The 18,013-nt window shown below is 38.1% G+C and overlaps 1 protein-coding gene across 2 annotated transcripts in view; it reads left to right on the top strand.

Annotated features, from left to right (window-relative positions):
* MND1 (meiotic nuclear divisions 1) overlaps window positions 1-18,013 on the top strand; it is a 44,558-nt gene that overhangs the window by 11,181 nt on the left and 15,364 nt on the right. For both annotated transcript variants that reach the window (XM_037378433.1, XM_037378438.1), the window contains exons 5-6: window positions 10,946-11,020; window positions 12,809-12,923. In XM_037378433.1, the coding sequence (XP_037234330.1) occupies window positions 10,946-11,020; window positions 12,809-12,923 (190 nt within the window). The remainder of the gene's footprint in view (window positions 1-10,945; window positions 11,021-12,808; window positions 12,924-18,013) is intronic.

Here is an 18,013-nt window from a genome sequence, read left to right as displayed (position 1 = left end):
AATCCCAGCCTTAGGGTTTGTAAAAGCAGGGATTTTCACTTCCCATGACTCATGTATTGAGCCAGGGGAAGAACTTGAAGTTGGTACATCCTAACTCTCCTTTGGCAGCTAGTTTAAAAAAAAACCAACCCAAACCAGAAAAAAACACCAAAAAACAACCCAGGAATTAACTTGTTTAAATAGTGATTTCACATGTACCAAATTGTTTGTACTTACAATTATTTAAATATGAAAAGAGAAAGGATTTATTTTCTTTTTTCTTAAAAAAAAAAAAAAAGACTTGGGGAATCCTATATTAGGAATGTGTGCTTTTGTTAGGAATGCATGTAGTTTGAAATAGTTAATGCGAAAAAATAATCATATTGGTGTGTAACGTGGCTTGAAGGCCTCCTGGAGGTGTTTGACAACATAACTAAAAGGAGAGAACCTGATTTGTTCAGAATTGACACAGGAAATTTTGAGTTTTAACCATCAGAAAGTCCTTTCAAGATGCAGCTTGGTTTATTTCTATTCTTTTAGACAGATGTATTTTTCGTCCTCAAATACTGTGACTGGATTACTGTGTGGAAAGTTGCTGAATAGAGACTGCTCGAGACCACTGACCAAAGCATGAGAAACTTTTGCTGTCCATGCTGTTTGAGTCTGAGCAGCCTCCTCGATCCTGTGGACTCGCTCGGCTGTCAGTGTATTTCCACAGAGTTTGGAGATTGGTTCTGGACTGCTAATAGGTACAAGCGCTCAGAGGTGGCTGGGTTAAAGAAATCAATCCTGAACTGAGGTGGAGAAGTCAGATGTTCAGTGAGGGGTAACAAGCCTGATGGCGCTTGGAGTCGCGTGATGCTGCTGAATATGTCAGGCAGGATGTGTGCGCTGGCTGGTGCTTTGAGTCAGCCAGTGTGCTTGGGGGACCTCCTGCTGTGAAGCAAGCTTTCTGCACGGCTCTGCAGAAGTGTCTTCAGTAGATGTTGTATCGGTCTTTTAACAGAGCTCCTTGCAGACCTTGGATCTCTTCCAGTTTTCAGCCTCTGTAGATGGTTTTGAATGCAGGGTCTCTCACTGTTTTGTTTTGGTTTGTTGTTTTTCTTTCTCCTCGTGGTAGTGATGGTCTATCCCTAGAGGTCATAGAATTACAGAATTGCTTAGGTTGGAAAAGACCTTTAAGATAGTCCAGCCATTAATTTAGCACTGCCAAGTCCACCACTAAAATATGTCCCTGAGTGCAACATCTTTGGAATCCACAGCTTACTGCTTTTTATAAAACAAGTTTTTTTTGGAGGTGCAAGATTTTCACTTTATGATCAGTTGAATGCCTGTAGTAATTCAGTACATTTTTAAAAAGACTTTTTTTTCCTGTAGTGAACAGAAAGGACTTGCATGCATAAAGTGTCTTAAGGTTTATCATGACCTTAAGCTTAGCTGAAATACCTTTTAGAAAAGCTTAGAGCTATCTTTTTAGTATGAATTTTATTGATGTTGGAGAATAGCAAAGTTAGAGTTGTTAAAGAATTGTCCTCTAAAACCAGAGAAGCACATCAGTACTTCTGCAACTAATGCGTGTGATTTGTGTTAGGGATTATTTATTTAGACATTTTTCTCTAATACGTACGCTTACAATTTAATTTTATTAGGTTGCAGAAAACGTAATGAATTGTCCCTTTCCATGAAAAATAAAAGTCTAATTGCTGAAGAGGTCTCTTTTAATGCCCACTATACTATACAGGCAGGATCCCAATGTGTTGCCTAAGCATTTACAGCAGTTTTCCCGTATCCATGCTGGACCTCCCTTTTTTGCTCATATTTGAGGGTATCTCATTTAGCTTTCTACTTTATTTATTTATTTATTATTACTTGGATTGACCTGGCCAGCTTGATAATTGCAGCCCCAGTCTGCTGGGTGGTTCCATTCCTTTATGGCTCACTTTCTCCCCCTCCCTCCCTTGCATAGTAATAACTCTCCCAACAGATGCAATTAGTGACTCCTCCCTATTTTCAGCCTGCATGCTTTCACTAACCTGTATGTTTTCTTTGAAATAATGACTAGACACGTAAAGAAATGGCCAGCTGTGAAGCTGGTATGCTATGACCAGCTAACTTCATACCGTCCAGTGAGAGCTGTAGCAGTAGGAAGTGTCCTAAAAGCAAGAGGCTGAGAATTTGCATCATTTAAATATTGAGAATATGTTGATTATATCTATGCTTGTTTGTTTGTTGATCCTGTAAAGCTTATTCCCTGGATCAGTCTCCTGGAAGATGCTAATAATTTTTTATTTGAAGCATCCAGGGGTTTTGTTACCTCTTTGCATCTTGCACTGTAAAAATGTTGATGTCTTGAAATGATTCTGAATTTAGTAAGTCCTAAAATGTCCAGCAGAGAATACTCTTCTAATGCTGTAACTTATTAGAGCCTTGTGGAATTATGTTTAATGGCATGCTACAAGCCCTGGGAGGGTATGCTTAGTTACTGCTGTCATGGCAGACTTCTAAAAATACAGTGCTCTGGAGGCTTCTGTTAGAATTAAGCAACCTAATAATTTGGTGTTCATTAGTTGAATTTCATGCTTTTCCTTTCACTAGCTGTTAATATATAACTAGATTGATGGCAACTGTGAAGTGTAGCTTTTCCTTTCCTGCCTTCTTGATGAGCATAAGCTAAAATTGGCATGATTTAATAGCAATTATGTTTTTTACAAAAAAAAACCAAAACAACTGGCTCTGTAGTAGCTGTAAAGATTATAAAGAAGGCTTGAAGGAAGAATCCTACTATATTAAAAAGGATATATTGTTACGATGCCCTGGTAGTGTATTTTATATATTCATTCTGATATGCATGAGGAAGTACTAGGTTTTTCTAACAGTGTTTTCTATGAAAGTGTGAATTTTTTAGGTAATATCACATAGTTTATTTTTCCTTTTCGAAGAGGCTTGCACGCTGCTGGCTCCGCTCCTGACATTGCAATGAAAATTGTTACTCTGAAATGCAAAGACATTGGGAATAAACATGGGGCTGTCATTCCAGAAGCCCAGTCAAATCTGGCACAGATGCAGCCCTGTGCCCTGCACATCTCCCCTGCCCCAGCGTTGGCATGCGATATGTGACTGACAGTTCAGCATATCGGCAGAAACCCAGCGTCCTGCGAAAGTTTAAAGACTTAGATGTTCTGCACTGTCGGGCAAACCTGGAAGTTTGCCTCTGCTGTAAGGCCAGGAGCTTCCAGCCTGGGGATAGGGTGGAGGCAACAGTAATTTTCAAAGCTGGATTTGTTGGTGACAGCGAGTTGTAATCTTATTTAATTTTAACTTTGACTTTCATCTTAAAATCTTGTCATGCAATTAATATAGCATATTTTATTTTAGAAAATTAGCATGCATGCAGAAATAAAATACGAGCATGCAATTTTATATCTCACTTCATAGCAGTTTCCCCTTCTGAAAGGAATGAAATTTAAAAATAAAAACCCCCGTAGTATAAAACCAAAATGTGTGGAGTTAGTTTGAAGCAGGAAGACTTTAGAGGAAAGGCCTTTCTCATCACAGTCAAACAGCTCATTAATGAGCACATGGTAGTTCCATTAAAGACTATTCTTCCTATCAGGAGTTTGAGATGACTTGGTTATCTGTCTGAGCATTACTTAAAAACAATGAAATTGGCACAAAGAGTGAATATGTAAGAGTGCTGCCAAAACTCTGAAATTCGATACGTGTATTTTACTGAGGCTTTTTATTTTACTGATAACATCTCAGTGTAGAATTTGGGCTTTTTAAGAAGTCTGTGGAATAAATTTTTGATTTGTTTTTTGTAGTCTTTAGGCACGGCTTCAGCTCAGGGAATATCAGATGAATATTGTTTTTTAAGTTGGGACTGTCTGTGCTTAGTCCCTGAAGGCCATGTCAGCGTATGGTCAAGCTGCTTAGGACAGCAATCTTTAAAAGCCCTTTAGGGGAAGGTGAAAATTTTTCTTTTTCCTCTCCCTTTCTTTCCAAGGGAAGATATTTTTCAGTGTTCTTTCTGCCTTGAACAGACCTGTTAACTATGACCTTGGACTTCATAGGTTTAGTAAATACACTAATAGGCAGTAACAAGCACCCTTCGTGTCCAGGTATTAAAATTTTCTATAGTTCTGTCAGTCATGTGGGTGCTTTTTGGCTCTTTCAGTTTCCCTATTAGACTGCATTTATGAAACAGTGTTGAAGAATGAGGAGTTTCAGCTTCTCTCCCACCCCCCCCCCCCCCCCTTTTTTTTTTAAGGTTGATCAGGCATACTTAGTATTTGTATCTGAGTAGACGGCCATCTGTCCCTCAGGTTGTGCCAATTATGCCAATTCTGAAAGCAGCCAGAGAAATTCAGTTCTTTCATTCAGGCTGCACAGCTGTTTCTTTCACCTTCAGTCTATTAAGGAGATTGGCCTGGAGTGGTTATTTTCTGTGGCGTAACTAGTACTTACCAATGGTGTTGCAAATGAATGAAGCAAAACCAAAAGCTCATGGCAACACATCTTCTCTACATAAACTTTAACCTAACAACTATGGCAAATGTAAAAAATCAGAAAATAATTGAATTAAAAGCTACTTTTAATGTAGAGGGTTTACTACAGTAACAATCTTTAAAATAATTGCAGCTAGCAATATAAGGCTTGTGCATGGATTGGTGAAGGTTGTAATGGAGGGGAAATTCCTCATTCTTTCTTCTGGATAACCCACACATTCTGTTTTCTTTATCCAAAACCAATTGCAGGAAGAACTTGTCTCATACTCAGCATGAACTGAGAATAGAGCCATGCCTAATTTACCATGTGATATTTTAGTCTCACTCTCATGTTTTAACATGCTAAATAAACCAGGATTATAGGCCTAAATTTAATCTTGAAACACAAAATGGATTGTGTTTGTGGGAGAGGCAAGTAAATCGGTGTTACCAACATGGATACTCCAGCAAAACATAAATACTACTTATGAATGCAGAGATCTAACTTCAGAATTCTTACTTTTTGAGAATCTTTATAGTGCTTTGTTGGACAATTTTATGGAAAGTCAGATATTTGTTCAGTTATTTACCTGAAAAAACCTTCACTTATTTAGCTTGAGTGTCTGATACTTTTTTTTTTTTTTCCCCTCACTGACATAAGTAACAATCCAAAAGTAAAAAATAGTACTTTAAAAAGACAACACTTGCACACTGGCAGAATTAATAGCATGATATGTTGGAAGAAGTATTATTCACTTAAAAGAATCATTATTCACTTAAAAGAATTGGCACACCAGCCCTTCATTTTGAATAGCGAATGCAGTTTGGTTTGGGTCCCCTTTTTCTCCAGAAAGCTATACTTATTCCCTACCTTCTCCCAAGTTTTTGAACTGACTCTTTCAAAGATTGCATTAAAATTGACGTAATCTTTTTATGGTAAAATATGTAGCATGCATAGAAGAAAGAGTGCTTGTATTGAACATTTTTCCAGTATACCTATAATGACGTAATTAAGGAAAGAATAATCTTGTGAGTACGGAAATATAGTGGGCCCTGACTCTCTCTTCTCTTTTTCTACAGTTTGCTTACTATCCATTTTATGGTGTTCTTTTGCTAAAGTGTCTTGTCAATTCTTCAATTTCTGAATTAAAAATTATTTTTCTATATTGTGTTAATCTCTACTTTTCTTCTTGCCTGTATATCTTGAACCGCTGCTGTCTCCTGGTTGCTTCTCTCATGTTCCTTCTAAGTCCCAGCAAACACGATTCCCTGCTTCGTATTGCTGAATGACTTAGAGTGACCTGGGGTAAGATGTTGCATGCTTCTTTTCTCTTACTTTTCACAAAAGAAAAAAAATATCTTTTAATTGTATTTACATAATGCGTGTATGTTTGCTGTCAGTGCTTCACCATGAGTACATCCCATCCCTGACTAAAGTCGCAGTGAACCTGGTGCCTGTTCCTCCTGCAGTTCAGTTTGCTGGGTTATCTGCAGTACTGGTATTTCACAAGTGGTGCACAGGTGTCCTGAGAGCAGAGCAGAAGTGACAATGCTGCCGTTCATGGCGGTGCTCTCTACTCCACTGTGAGCATAATCAGCTAACTTAAAAGTTCACTCCTGTGTCTTTGGAGGCCCTGGCAAGTATGTATTTGTGACTGCATGTGTCAAAGTAGTACTTGTGTGATTACTTTGTGTAGTACTTTAGGAAGCAATACCACACATCATTGCATGGAGGTCTTTGTGGTTTGTGTCCCCCCCCTTCTCTTAAGTTTTATTCGTTTAGTCAACAGTGATTGTTAAGTGGTTTCTTTTAGTAATGTTCTGTGCCTTTCTTTTAAGACAACATGTCTGTTTTCAATATTTTCAGATTGTTCTTTGGCTGTTAATCTTTTGCATTTTTACTCTCTCTATATTATTAGTCTGCTTTCTGGGTTCACTTTTTTTTTAATCTTTCTTTAAAATCTAGAGGAATGCTTTGAAGTACTTTCTCTCCATGCCTTCTGTCAATTCCATTTAAGTTTTTCGGTGGTGGGTTAGGTTTAACATAGGAAAGAAATAACACCCATCTACTGCAAATGTCACCCTAAAATTCTTGAACTGCTTTTGTTTAAGCTAAAAGCAAACAAGCCCTTGCCTCTGGCCTGAAACGGAGCATAGTGAGCTTCAAACCCAAAGTAAATAACTTTGCAAAGTTATAAACAATTAAAAAATGAATGTCTTGAATTCTTCTGTAGTGCCACAGAGAGTAGTGCTCACAATAGTGGTAGTTCTGAATACCATTTTTGGATGAATGTTTTGGCAGAAAGAAAACTGAGCATATGATATTTCTCTTTAAGACCATAATGACAGTGGCCTAACAGCTGTGAATGCTCTTGGTGGTTAGCATATGAGACCTTGGTTTGATTCTTGTCCAGCATGCATACTCTGGGGTCTGTGTTTGCATGGCTTACACCATGTCTGTAGATATTTTAATGTATGCTAGGGAGACAAGCTACATGTTTGGTGGGAGATTGGTGGTTAGAGTGGTTAAGAACGAGAAACCAGAAGGAATACGACCAACAAAAACTATTGCTGGGAAATAAAAATCCCGTTGTGTAGAGCTAGGACAGTATAAGGCAGGTTTTGGGAAGGAACGTTCCTCCTCCTACTCTACATCACTGACTTGCCAAAGTGGAACCCTAACAGTAATGCATGCATAGTATATTATAAATTACCTGTGTATGTCTAGTCTGTATTGTTTGATACAAACCAGACCCCACGGCCTGTGGTGGAACTGATGGTTATCCTCAGCATGGAGCACTTAGCACACGCAAACTGCTGCACGAATGTATGGCTAAACACTGAAGGACCTTTGCAGGGTAAGGAAGAACATCCTTTTATGGATTTTGGGTTGAGAATTAGTGTTGAAGCTAGGCCAGTGGTCAGTTAATTGACTGCAGTGGTCTGTAAAAGTAAAGGAACTATTTCCCAACTCTCCTGTTTTGTAGATTCTAGTTAGTTACTTCATTAAACTTTTCTTGCAGGCTCCTACCATGTTTTGCAAACACTGAAGATGCTCTTGTGGAGGATTATTTTTTTTACTTTTTGAGGTATTTAGTCTCCCCTCCTTCTTTAAACAGCTTTCCCCTAATGACATTTTTCCAGCTTTCTTGCATCTTGCTTAACTATATGCTGATTCAGAGCAGTCAGACCGGAGACATGAAACTTTCTAATACAGCGGAGTGTCTCTTTCTGTACTTGTTTTCCACACCTGGTCAGTTATACTTGTGTCAGACAAGGTTGTTCGTGTGTCAGACAGTGTAGAGGGGAGACGATAAGTAGCTTTTTCTCCAGATCAAACTCACTGCTATTGGCAGGAGTCAGATTTTGCTCAGGGTGGTTAATGTTTCTTGAGAAATTGTTTGCCAATTCCTTTGAAAAAATGTCCCAAGATTGCTCCAAGGATTCAAGTCTTCTAGCTGCTACTGTGCTCCTTTGCAGTCAAGCTTTTCTACAGCCTGGTGAGTGGGAAAGTAAGTCACTGTATTTGGCAGATGTGATCTTCTGCTGTCTGCATACACAACACTTGCAAATTCTGCCTTTTTTTTTTTTTTTTTCCTCTTAATGCCCTATAACCTGTCATCTGCCATTTGCCCTTACCTCTCAATTAAGTATCGTATCCCCTGTATTCAGCTTTCCTCCAACTCCTTTGTCCTTGCTGACTGCCTTTCCTTCTTTCATGTAGTTACTTTCAGCTGTGTTCCCACCTCGGTATCTAAGCCTTGCTGCTTCTGCCATCGTCATAGATTCCTTGCACAGACCCTGGCCATCTGTTCCTTACCCTTTGCATCCTGTGTTTGGGTTTTTTTTCAGTATCTCACTGCCTCCTGCCATTTCTTTCCATATCCTCATCTTTTATTTGTTGTCATGGGAATACCCACTGTGAATTCTAAATAATACATAAAGAGCTGTGGGGTGTTTTTTTATTTTGTAAAGTCTTGATTGTGAAGACAGAATCAAAAAAGCCCTCCAATAAATTAAAATTGTGAGAGAAGAAAGCAAAATCTTGACTAAAATTGTTCAAAAATCATCCTTGCTTTTAGATAGAATCCTTCTAACCTTGTGACATGGCAACCTTGCATGTTATGTCGGTCAGAGTCTAAGAAATTTCTTAGTTCTCAGTGTTTGTCGTTACTGTCTCTTTCACAATTAAATGCTGCGGAATATAGAGGACCAAGAAGATGTAATCAGATGCCATACTGGGAAACATAATTCCAAGCTGGAAACTAGTTCTTACAATTTCATTGCAGTTCCCTGAAAGCTCTTGCTGTACTTCCATTTTATAGAAATGTTTCTGCATTCTCAAGAACTTAATGAATATGAAAAAAAACAGAGAAAGCAACACCTTCCTGACCTGTCTTGCAGAAGGCATTGGCTTACTCTTTGCACTTGTGGTGTATGTGCCTAGATAAGCTCCTTGCCTCCTCTGCTTCCCCTGGGAGTTTTGTTCCAGAAGAATTCATTATTCAGAGATACTGAATGATGTGTGCTCTGGTGTGTCTTCCCTGGATTTCATGAACTGCGATATGCACCTAAGATTGTCCTCTTCTGAACTGTAGACTTCTGTTTAGTACAGTATAGTGTGGGGACTAACACACTTAATTTTTTAAGAATTTTGTGGAAAGCCCAGAAAGTACTGTTTAAATAGCCACCAAGACGAAGATGTTGGTGTACTTCAAGCCACCTAGTGAAACCCGCACTGCCTCTGTGGTTGCTTGCACTGATAGCAATGAGTAGACAGCTGGACATGTTTTTCCTGAAATTATATATGCCTTACCATTAGTGTGATTCTGATGTAAATTGAAGAAAAATTGAAACATTATTTTTGAAAGGAGACCTTCTTGTCTGTATGTATGCTTACATGTGTATGAACACATACTTCTCCAGAAAGAGTAATTAATTTTTAAATATTGAGCTATAAAAGGAACCTAGTGATCTGCAGTTGGGCTGGGTCCTAATCTATACGCACCACCAGTACAGAGTTTCTTTTTACCGTTATGGCTGATCTCTAGGACTTGGCAGTAAGCTCTGCCTGATGTTTATCATGCATTTACATTTAACATGTTATTTCTGAAAATACAGACTGAACGTGAGTTTAAATAGAAATTGAGAAGTGATTATAGCTCCAAAGTAGTTATGTTTGCTTTGTGTGACTGTGGTCTTGGTGTTTCAGCTGCACAAGAATATAAATGATATGATTAAATTATCAAGGCTAGGGACTGCAAGAAATGTCTAGGAGTGCTTTTCCACCAAGCAGGATCCTCAGTGAGAAAGGGAATGTAGAAGTGGAGACTTCACATGAGGGTATTGAGGGGAAGGCAAAATAAAACCTGTGCTCTGACAGCCACCTTCACCATCTTCACAGTTAGTCTCATATGCTAGTTTTCAACCTTACTGGTGCTCAGAACATCTTAAAGCTAAATCAAAAAGTGAGTACTTACAAAGCATGCTACTTTTAATTCCTTTTGTTTTCCCCCCCTTTTTGTGTTGGTTTCAAATGCAGTAACCAGTTCCCAAGCTATATTTTATTAGCTGCTTTTTTTTTTTTTTTTTTTTTTCTCCAGTCTTATTGATCTCACTTAACATTTCAAGGTGCTTTGGCTAATGCTGAATGTTGTGTCCCTGAGGGGCGAGTCATACATCCTGCTCAGTTTAACAGTTTCTGAAGTGCCTCTGGAAAACTTGCAGCTGAACTGGAAGGGCCTGGTTCTTAATGGGTGGCAGGTTAATGCAGAGAGATACACCTCTTTATGAATGATTCCTCCTGGATTGCAGGGAAATGAGGCACCAGCCCTAGTGAGATGCAATTTGTCTGAGATTCCTCTGCCTCAGGCCTGGAGGAGGGGAGCTCTGAAGTCTAGTGGTGTGAGTGCTGCACAGAAAAAGGGGGCCATGGCTTTACATGCCTTTGAGCTATAGAGGGTTCTATTCATCAGTATGCAAAAGGGATTGGGGCCATGCCAATGGCATACCAGACTTTGGGAAGATGTATCAGCCGCTGAGCAGGTGCATCTGCTACAGCTTTTGTCACTGCTTCCTCTGAATAAGGAGAGCTGGAAAAGGACCAAAGGAAATCATCTAATCCAAAGCCTCCATGTCATGGAGTCCTTTGCGTAGAGATGCCAGGTTATGGTATGAAATAGGATTTTGGTCCCATGCTGAACATGCAGTACGTAACAAGATTGTGTCCCAGAGGGATGAAAATTTCTTATACTTTAAGATGCTTACTGTAATTCTTTTCTGTGGTTCAGAGCCTCAGACTTACATCTGGGTGCTTTTGTATTTATTTTTATTGCACAAGTTATAAATATATAAAAAATACATACTTAAAAGTGTACATCCACCTGTTTATTTAACTATATTTTTACGTATACACATTTTATAGGTATGTCTATTGTATGTTACTGAAATAAGTTGATTTTGTTCTTTGTCTCCTTTATCAGTTTGCTGAAAGCAGTCAGAAGAAAGAGGCTTTAATAAAAAGCATTGAGAAATCAAAAATTGGACGTGAAGATACTGTAAGTTGCTTTTGGGGGGTAGGCACTTGTACCAGAAAATAGAACTACAACTATGCACAGTTTGTAAATATGTAGTAACTTGAAATCCATTAAGAATTCTAAATACTGCAGATGAGAAAGGGACAGGAAAGAAATAACCAGATACTAGATTATTCCTTAGTTTCTCATGCACTAATGTGTAATATTGACAACTGGCTGCTCCAAGGCTGAGAAAATGTGTGGTTGCCTGAAGTCTGGTAATCTTCCAGGCTTTTTCAGATTTAAAGATATCTTAAAACTTGAACTAGCCAGACACATGTACCAAAGTTGCAAATGGTTGCTGAACTGACAAATCTAGTAACTGCAAACTTAGGTGTTGGGTGTCTTTTTTTTTAAAAAAAAACAAACTTATTTATAATCTAGACGTCTAAATTACCGTTCTGAGCAGCCATGTAAGCTTGGTGCTCTTTGCATGCTGAAGCTGTTAGCACTGCAAAATATTTAGGCTTCACATTTACCATACATAGGAAGTAGCATATTTGAAGTTGCTGATTTGTTTTGAGATGCTCAGTGATTTAAACTTAAACGTGAATGCTTAACAGGACCAGCCAGAAGCTTTCAGGTGGAATAGAATTTTGTAGGAAAGTGCCAAATCTTAGAATGCAAAATGTTTTATAGAAACGCTCTGGATTTGACCTTTAATCAGGGAATCACAGTTTCTCAGGCACTTGTGCTTGTCAGGTTTCCAAATGGGCATTTTGAAGCTTGGCTTCTCCACCATGGGACCTGCCCTAGTCACAAGAAGCTGTTGGTCCTGGAAATTCTGTTCTGGCTGATGCTTCCAACATTTTGGTTCCGGATTATAAGTCAGGAAGAAGTCCTGGGAAATCTGTGTCACGATGTAGGTCTCTGAGCAGCTGGCCTCCATATTGCAGCATCTGGAAGCTTTTGATTTCCAATCTGCATTTTCAGAACATGCTGAATCCAGACTGTTGGCAAAAGCACTGGGAATATGGAAGTTTGAAAAACAAAAAAACCACCTCAGACTGCTGGGCTGCTGTGGAGATTGGCATTGGCTGAAAATCTGATGTTTAACAAACTCGTGCTATCTGGCTTTTTTAGGCTACCCAGTGCCCTAACATGATCAGCCAGTTACAGTGTTTGGCCGTAGCTACAGACTGAATTAGAAGTATGTGCTGAGCTGGCAATGGGAGGTCTCATGTTGAGTCAGTGTCTGCAAATTCTTATTGATCAATAGAATATTTGAAGTCAATATTTTATAGTCTCCCAGCAAATACTACCATGTCATAAATACCTGAATTTATTTCTGAGACTGCTGCTTTTAAGTGGTGTGGAAAAAAGGACGAGGAAAATAAATTCAGAGGGTATTCATGCAGGGTCGATTTGTGGAAGTGTGAATGGTAGGTTTTTACATAATGCTGTCTTTTAATTACAAGACTAGCACTCCTAAATACTGTTTAACCTTTAAGCCAAACAATTAAGAGATCTGTTTGGAGTTTGTCAAACCACATGGGGTTCAAAGGTTGCAGAAAATAGTTCTTTTGTTTACCCATTTTGGCTTTATTTTTTTCCTTCCAATTTGTACTCAGTATCATTTAGTGTTACTGAGAGTTTTGTGTGTGCATAAAATGCTCAGCTGGTTCATTGACAGAAAGCAGTAGTGAAAACAGCTTTTAAATTTACATCTTTTTGGTTTTTTTGAAAAATGTTCTGTGTAATAATTACTGATTTTTATTTTTATTGGTTTGGTTTTTTTTTATATTCTCCCAACATACTTTGAATCGTCAGGCGGAACGTGCAGCTCTAATAGAGGAACTTGCTGCCCTTCGGCAAAAAAAAGAGCAGCTAAAGGCAGAAATAGACAAATACAGAGAATGTGATCCAGATGTTGTTGAAGAAATGCGTAAGTCGTATATTATTTAAAGTGAAATTTTGCATGAAAAGGTTTGCACTTCTTTAGCTTCAAATCTGGTATGCAGATAGGTCAAAGAATAGCTGCTTTTCTTTTTAAAGCTGTAAGCAGTACAATACAGGCACACTGGCCATTTCTTTTCATGTTTTGTTGTGTTATATAAGGCGGTGGTTGTTGATAATTACTCTGCCAGGAACTGAGCAATTAAAAAACAGTCCTAAAATTGAAATACTCTGATGCATTAGGGTTAATATCAGGACCATTCTTTCTAGAACCATATTAATTCTATAATTTCTAAGTGTGCTGAACCCTAGGATGTGTGTAGGAAGAGTAGTTAGTCTCTGGCTCCTATTTACCTTCAATTCCATGCTGGCAAAACAGGTATCTCTCTACTTACTTTGTCTGTTTAGAACATAAGCATTTTGTTAGAGATGCTTCATTGTCACTTAGGTGTAAGTATGGTATTACACTGTGGACTTACTGTTTGTACTGCCTCTGACATGCTGGGTTTTGGTTGGAGTTTCTAATTCTAATGGAATATGAGGAACGATGAGTGACTTTAATACAGAATTGGGCACTGAAATGTACTTAATATTCTGATCCTTAGCATGAAAAATGAAAAGCATACATGAAATTTTATTGAATTTTTTCTACTTCAACTTTCATGTTTTATTTATTAGGTTCTTACATTGCTACCCAAATACCACTGCGTATTCAGTTGCTGTCATGCCAAAATGCCATTACAGAATGATGAGGAACAGGCACAGACCTTTTTCTGAGGAGATATCTGGCCAAATCTTCTTCTTCCCTTATTCTTCTAACAAAATCAACAGTTCTAGAAACATGCTGAGATGAAGCCAAAAACATAAACAAGAGTTGGCAGCACACCCCAAAATTGGACCATTTTTTTTATTTTTTTTGAGGAGCAGTGACACTTTTTGTCAGCTGCATTATCTTTTCCTGAGGTTGTAACGGTATGCCAGGGAATAAGCAAACTCTAGACCTGAGGTTAGTTACTGTGCTGTAAATCCCTTGCTGTGTGCTCTTTGAGGACAAGTGAAAGGCACATTCCAGCTGATTCCAGCTGTAAAAATGCACGAGGTTAGGCAAATACTGACAGCAGAGGAGTTCATAGTGCCAGGTATTTTAACTGCTGAGATACCCTTATATTAAGCATTGCACTGAATGATTGGAGGAACCTCTCATTTGAAGCAGTTGCAGTGAGCATGTTCCTAAATGTTAGGCACAAGGGGGACAAATCACAGCTTGAATGCTAGGGCAAGCTGCATTAGCTGGCAACACAGAGACTAATATTCTGAAAAGAGGGAAGGGGAAAGAAATGTAATCATTACTTACTTCAGTCATGCCCTTCTCTTTTTACTTGTGTGTTTGTGTGTGTGTTTAACCTCCATGTGAGCTTCTGCAATGGAGGGATGAGCATTTAAGGGGGTTGGTGGCCTTAGCCTTGTTGGGCTACCTGTAGGGTTCCCAGGGGAATATGCAGGCGTGTTTCAAAAGTTTCTCCCTGACCTTTGATTAAAAAGTTTCTGCTTCGTTAAGTGTTTCATCAGTCATTGTTGCACTGGCAGTGCACGTTGTTGCTGATAATGTATAAATGAATAAATGACAATGTCAGTTTTGGAGACTTAGTGTCTCTGTCAAAGCTGAATGGAATTTTACAGGTTTAAGGGAAAAAGGAGGAGAGAGGGGGAAGAAAAAAAAAAAAAAGAAAAATTGGGGGGCATTTCTCTTGTTCCACAGTGCAGGGAAGTGCAAAGGCAAAACAAGATGCAGAAGTTAGAGGGGTTAGTGTAAGGTGGCCGTAAAGAATCTCAGGCAATGGAAGGTGTTCAGCTAGACATCAAAGTTACTGCTGCTGTTTCACAGAATAACCTTATAATCAAAGTTACTGGTTCACAGATTTTTAAAGCCTTTTCAACCTGCGAGTGATAGGATTTTTTCCTAGCTGTACAATTTAGGTAACACAATCCTTGTGATTACTTTCAGTTAGCTCACCTGCGCAGGTTACTAACTCTAAATTACCTTATGTTAATTTTGAGTCGGATATCAGAGATGGCTGTTATGATATATAATTGCACTGGTTTTAAGAGTTGGATTGTTCAATATAGTATGTTTAGTAATGGGCAGTTGTCACTTTCTACATTTGGGTTTTCCCTCTTACTTAATGACTTCAAACTGTTAAGGAAATCTTCTTGATACTCAGTATAAAATTTCACTCTGTTAAATAAATTCCCATCCCATATCATAGAGCTGCCTTGATTTTTGTCATGGTATTTTAGGGGTGAATCAAACTGTCGTCTGATTTCAGTGGCCTTCAACTTTCGTGAATGCTTTGCTATGCCTTTTTAATTGCCCTTTCCCTCAAAGTAGTATTGCAGAAACAAACCTATTGTAGAGCGATGAGCCTCATTAAAACACATGCATACTAATTCCAGGGTCAAAACAGAGTCTGGATGATTCATAGCAAATACTTGAAGACTCAACTAAAAGCTGAACATCTGTCTTGCTTCCTGAGTCTTACGGTGGGAAAGTCATGTTTGACCATGTAACTAAATATCCTATAACACATATTCACAAGTGGGCAAATCAGAGTACTAAAATACTAGCTCTCTTTTTTTGCTGACTTCATTGCTTGTCCTTTTAATATCAGTAACAAATGTTTTGCAATATGTTTCTGCTTAATTTCCTTGGCTTTCGTATTAGAGAGCTGAAGTATAAACTTTAATGCCTTCCCAAGTTTACAGGATTTGAATACAGAATTTCAGTATTTGTATGTAACTACAGTAAACAGCAGAAGAAACAAGATTTAGAGACTGACCACTAGAGGAAGCTACATAATAGTCTGGTCTTGTGGATATATTTGGATAATTCCATTTTACAGGTAGGGTATTATAAAAATATATCTAGAATTGCAAAATATATGGATTTCTCTAGCAACCACTGCAGTTCAGTGGTTGAAGCTTGTCTTTGCCACTGGGAAATGTTAAGCCATCTTGTGTGAGTTAGGATTGAGTAATAAATTCTTCCTCAACATTAAAGGCAGTAAAACTGACAACAGCCGAAAAAAAAACCCAACCAACTGGGATTTTATACTTCTCTGTTAAACTTGTGATCCTGGTTCAGCTAGCACAGGACAGAGCCCTTGTTTCTCAGCTTTGAGGCAGATTTTTGTAGGCTGGAGGATATTCTCATGGGAAAGCACTCATTGTAGAGAAGAGATTCTCTAGTCCTCCAGGAGAAAGGCTTTTATAACATAACATGTATGTGTAGAGTTGGATACATGTGATGCTGCTAGATTCCCTAAAGATTATGGTAGAGGACCAAGGCATGGAGAACGCAAGGTTTCAGTAGTTCATAATTTATCCAGAATTTCACAGGGCCAACCAAAAAAGCTCCACACGTCAAGATTAACCTTCTGCGTAAGTTTAATTCTTTCAGCCCTCCAGAGAGAAATTTTAGGGAGCTAATGAAATTTTTCTGATAATTAATTTTATAGAAAGGCTCATCTGGCAACCTAAGCGTGTAAATGATACAGATTTTGCTCTGAGTTGTTGGCCCGCTTGTAACTGGGAACAGCTAGATGTTTTCAGTGTTCACTGTAAAACAAACATTTCTAGAATTTCAAATTTCTTGTTCTTCCACTGTAATTAGAGGAATGTTGATTCATACTATATAAAAACATTGTTGGGTCTTAGCTATGTTTTTCACAGTAGCCATGCTTTGGTTACTTTGTGCCTTTGCATAGGACAGTAATCTTGGAAATAGTTACATACTGACTGAAGTAAGTGACTTCTCAGTGGTATGATTGCTAATATTTTTGGTGCTTGTCTTAGATGTTGCCTGTCAGCATTCCTGTTTTATTTAGCATGGTTTTAGAATGTCAAATTACTGATAATTTTCATGCTTTAGGCTTTTACCTTTAAAACAAAGATCTGAATGTGTCTAGATGAACTGTATTTTCAAAAAATTAGCAGACTGCCATACAACACATGTAATGGAGTAATTTTGGTGTCAACCTTTTTATTTTTGCTCTCTTTATTTTTGTCTGGTAGCAAGAGGCATAAGTGGTTCAAATGGACAGGATTTCAAACCATAAATGCCAGATAGTTTTCCATTTGAATCTCTACCGGTGTGATCTCAGAGGCATCACTTCAGTCTAGTTCAGGGTTAGATTATTTTCTAAAAGTAATACTTATGTGGCTGTGTAGGCTTTACTGAGTACCATGAAAATGTCATGCTAGATGTAGTATGTACTTGAAAGTGTCTTTTTTTCATTGTAGATGCTTCAAAAATCTCTAGTTCTGATGTGTCTGAACACTGAAAATTCCAGCTTGACAGACTGTTGTGAAGAATTATGTTGGGGTATACAGACAGGATGAGAAAATAGTTCTAGGTTTACCAATTTCTTCATTCATCTTAATATCTTGAGGCTAAATGCTGAAAAGGTAATATTGATTTAGCTGCTGGAATTTTGGGGTGCATAATTTGGTTTTTGTTTGGGATTTTTTTATTTGTTGATACACCCAGCTATTATATTCAAATAAATTTGACAATGTGTATACATGCAGATGTATTTAGTGTTACAAAAACTGAGTACCATGTGCTAGATTCTTCTGGGCGTTTCTTACTAATACCATGAATAGTACTTGTTCCTAGAGGGGATATGGTAGTGAAGAAATGAAATTAAGATTAGACTATCCTGGCTAATGGAGAAGCTTTAAAATGAGTTGCACTGGTTTTACTCAAAATTTGCCAAAACACCGGTAATTTTAAAAATGGTTTAATGGGTTTTGTTTTACATTTTGTAGCAAAGACTATTGTCCAGTAAACATATCAAAAAGATTATTTAAACTAAAGATCCTTGTCAGTGCTTTCAGTTAATGAACTATTCAGTAGCTATTTTTATAAATATAATGATTCACTTGGAAAAGTGAATGTCTACAACTAATTTGAAGCCCAGTCTAGGTGCCACCAAGATCAATAGGGTACAGATCAAGCCTATAGAAAGTAGTTTTGGTTTTTTTTGAATCGCCCCTGGATTCAATATGTTCCATTTGTAA

The sequence above is a fragment of the Falco rusticolus genome, chromosome 1 (genome assembly GCF_015220075.1).
Source record: "Falco rusticolus isolate bFalRus1 chromosome 1, bFalRus1.pri, whole genome shotgun sequence".
Taxonomy (NCBI): domain Eukaryota; kingdom Metazoa; phylum Chordata; class Aves; order Falconiformes; family Falconidae; genus Falco; species Falco rusticolus.
This window is presented reverse-complemented; position numbering and strand designations above follow the sequence as displayed.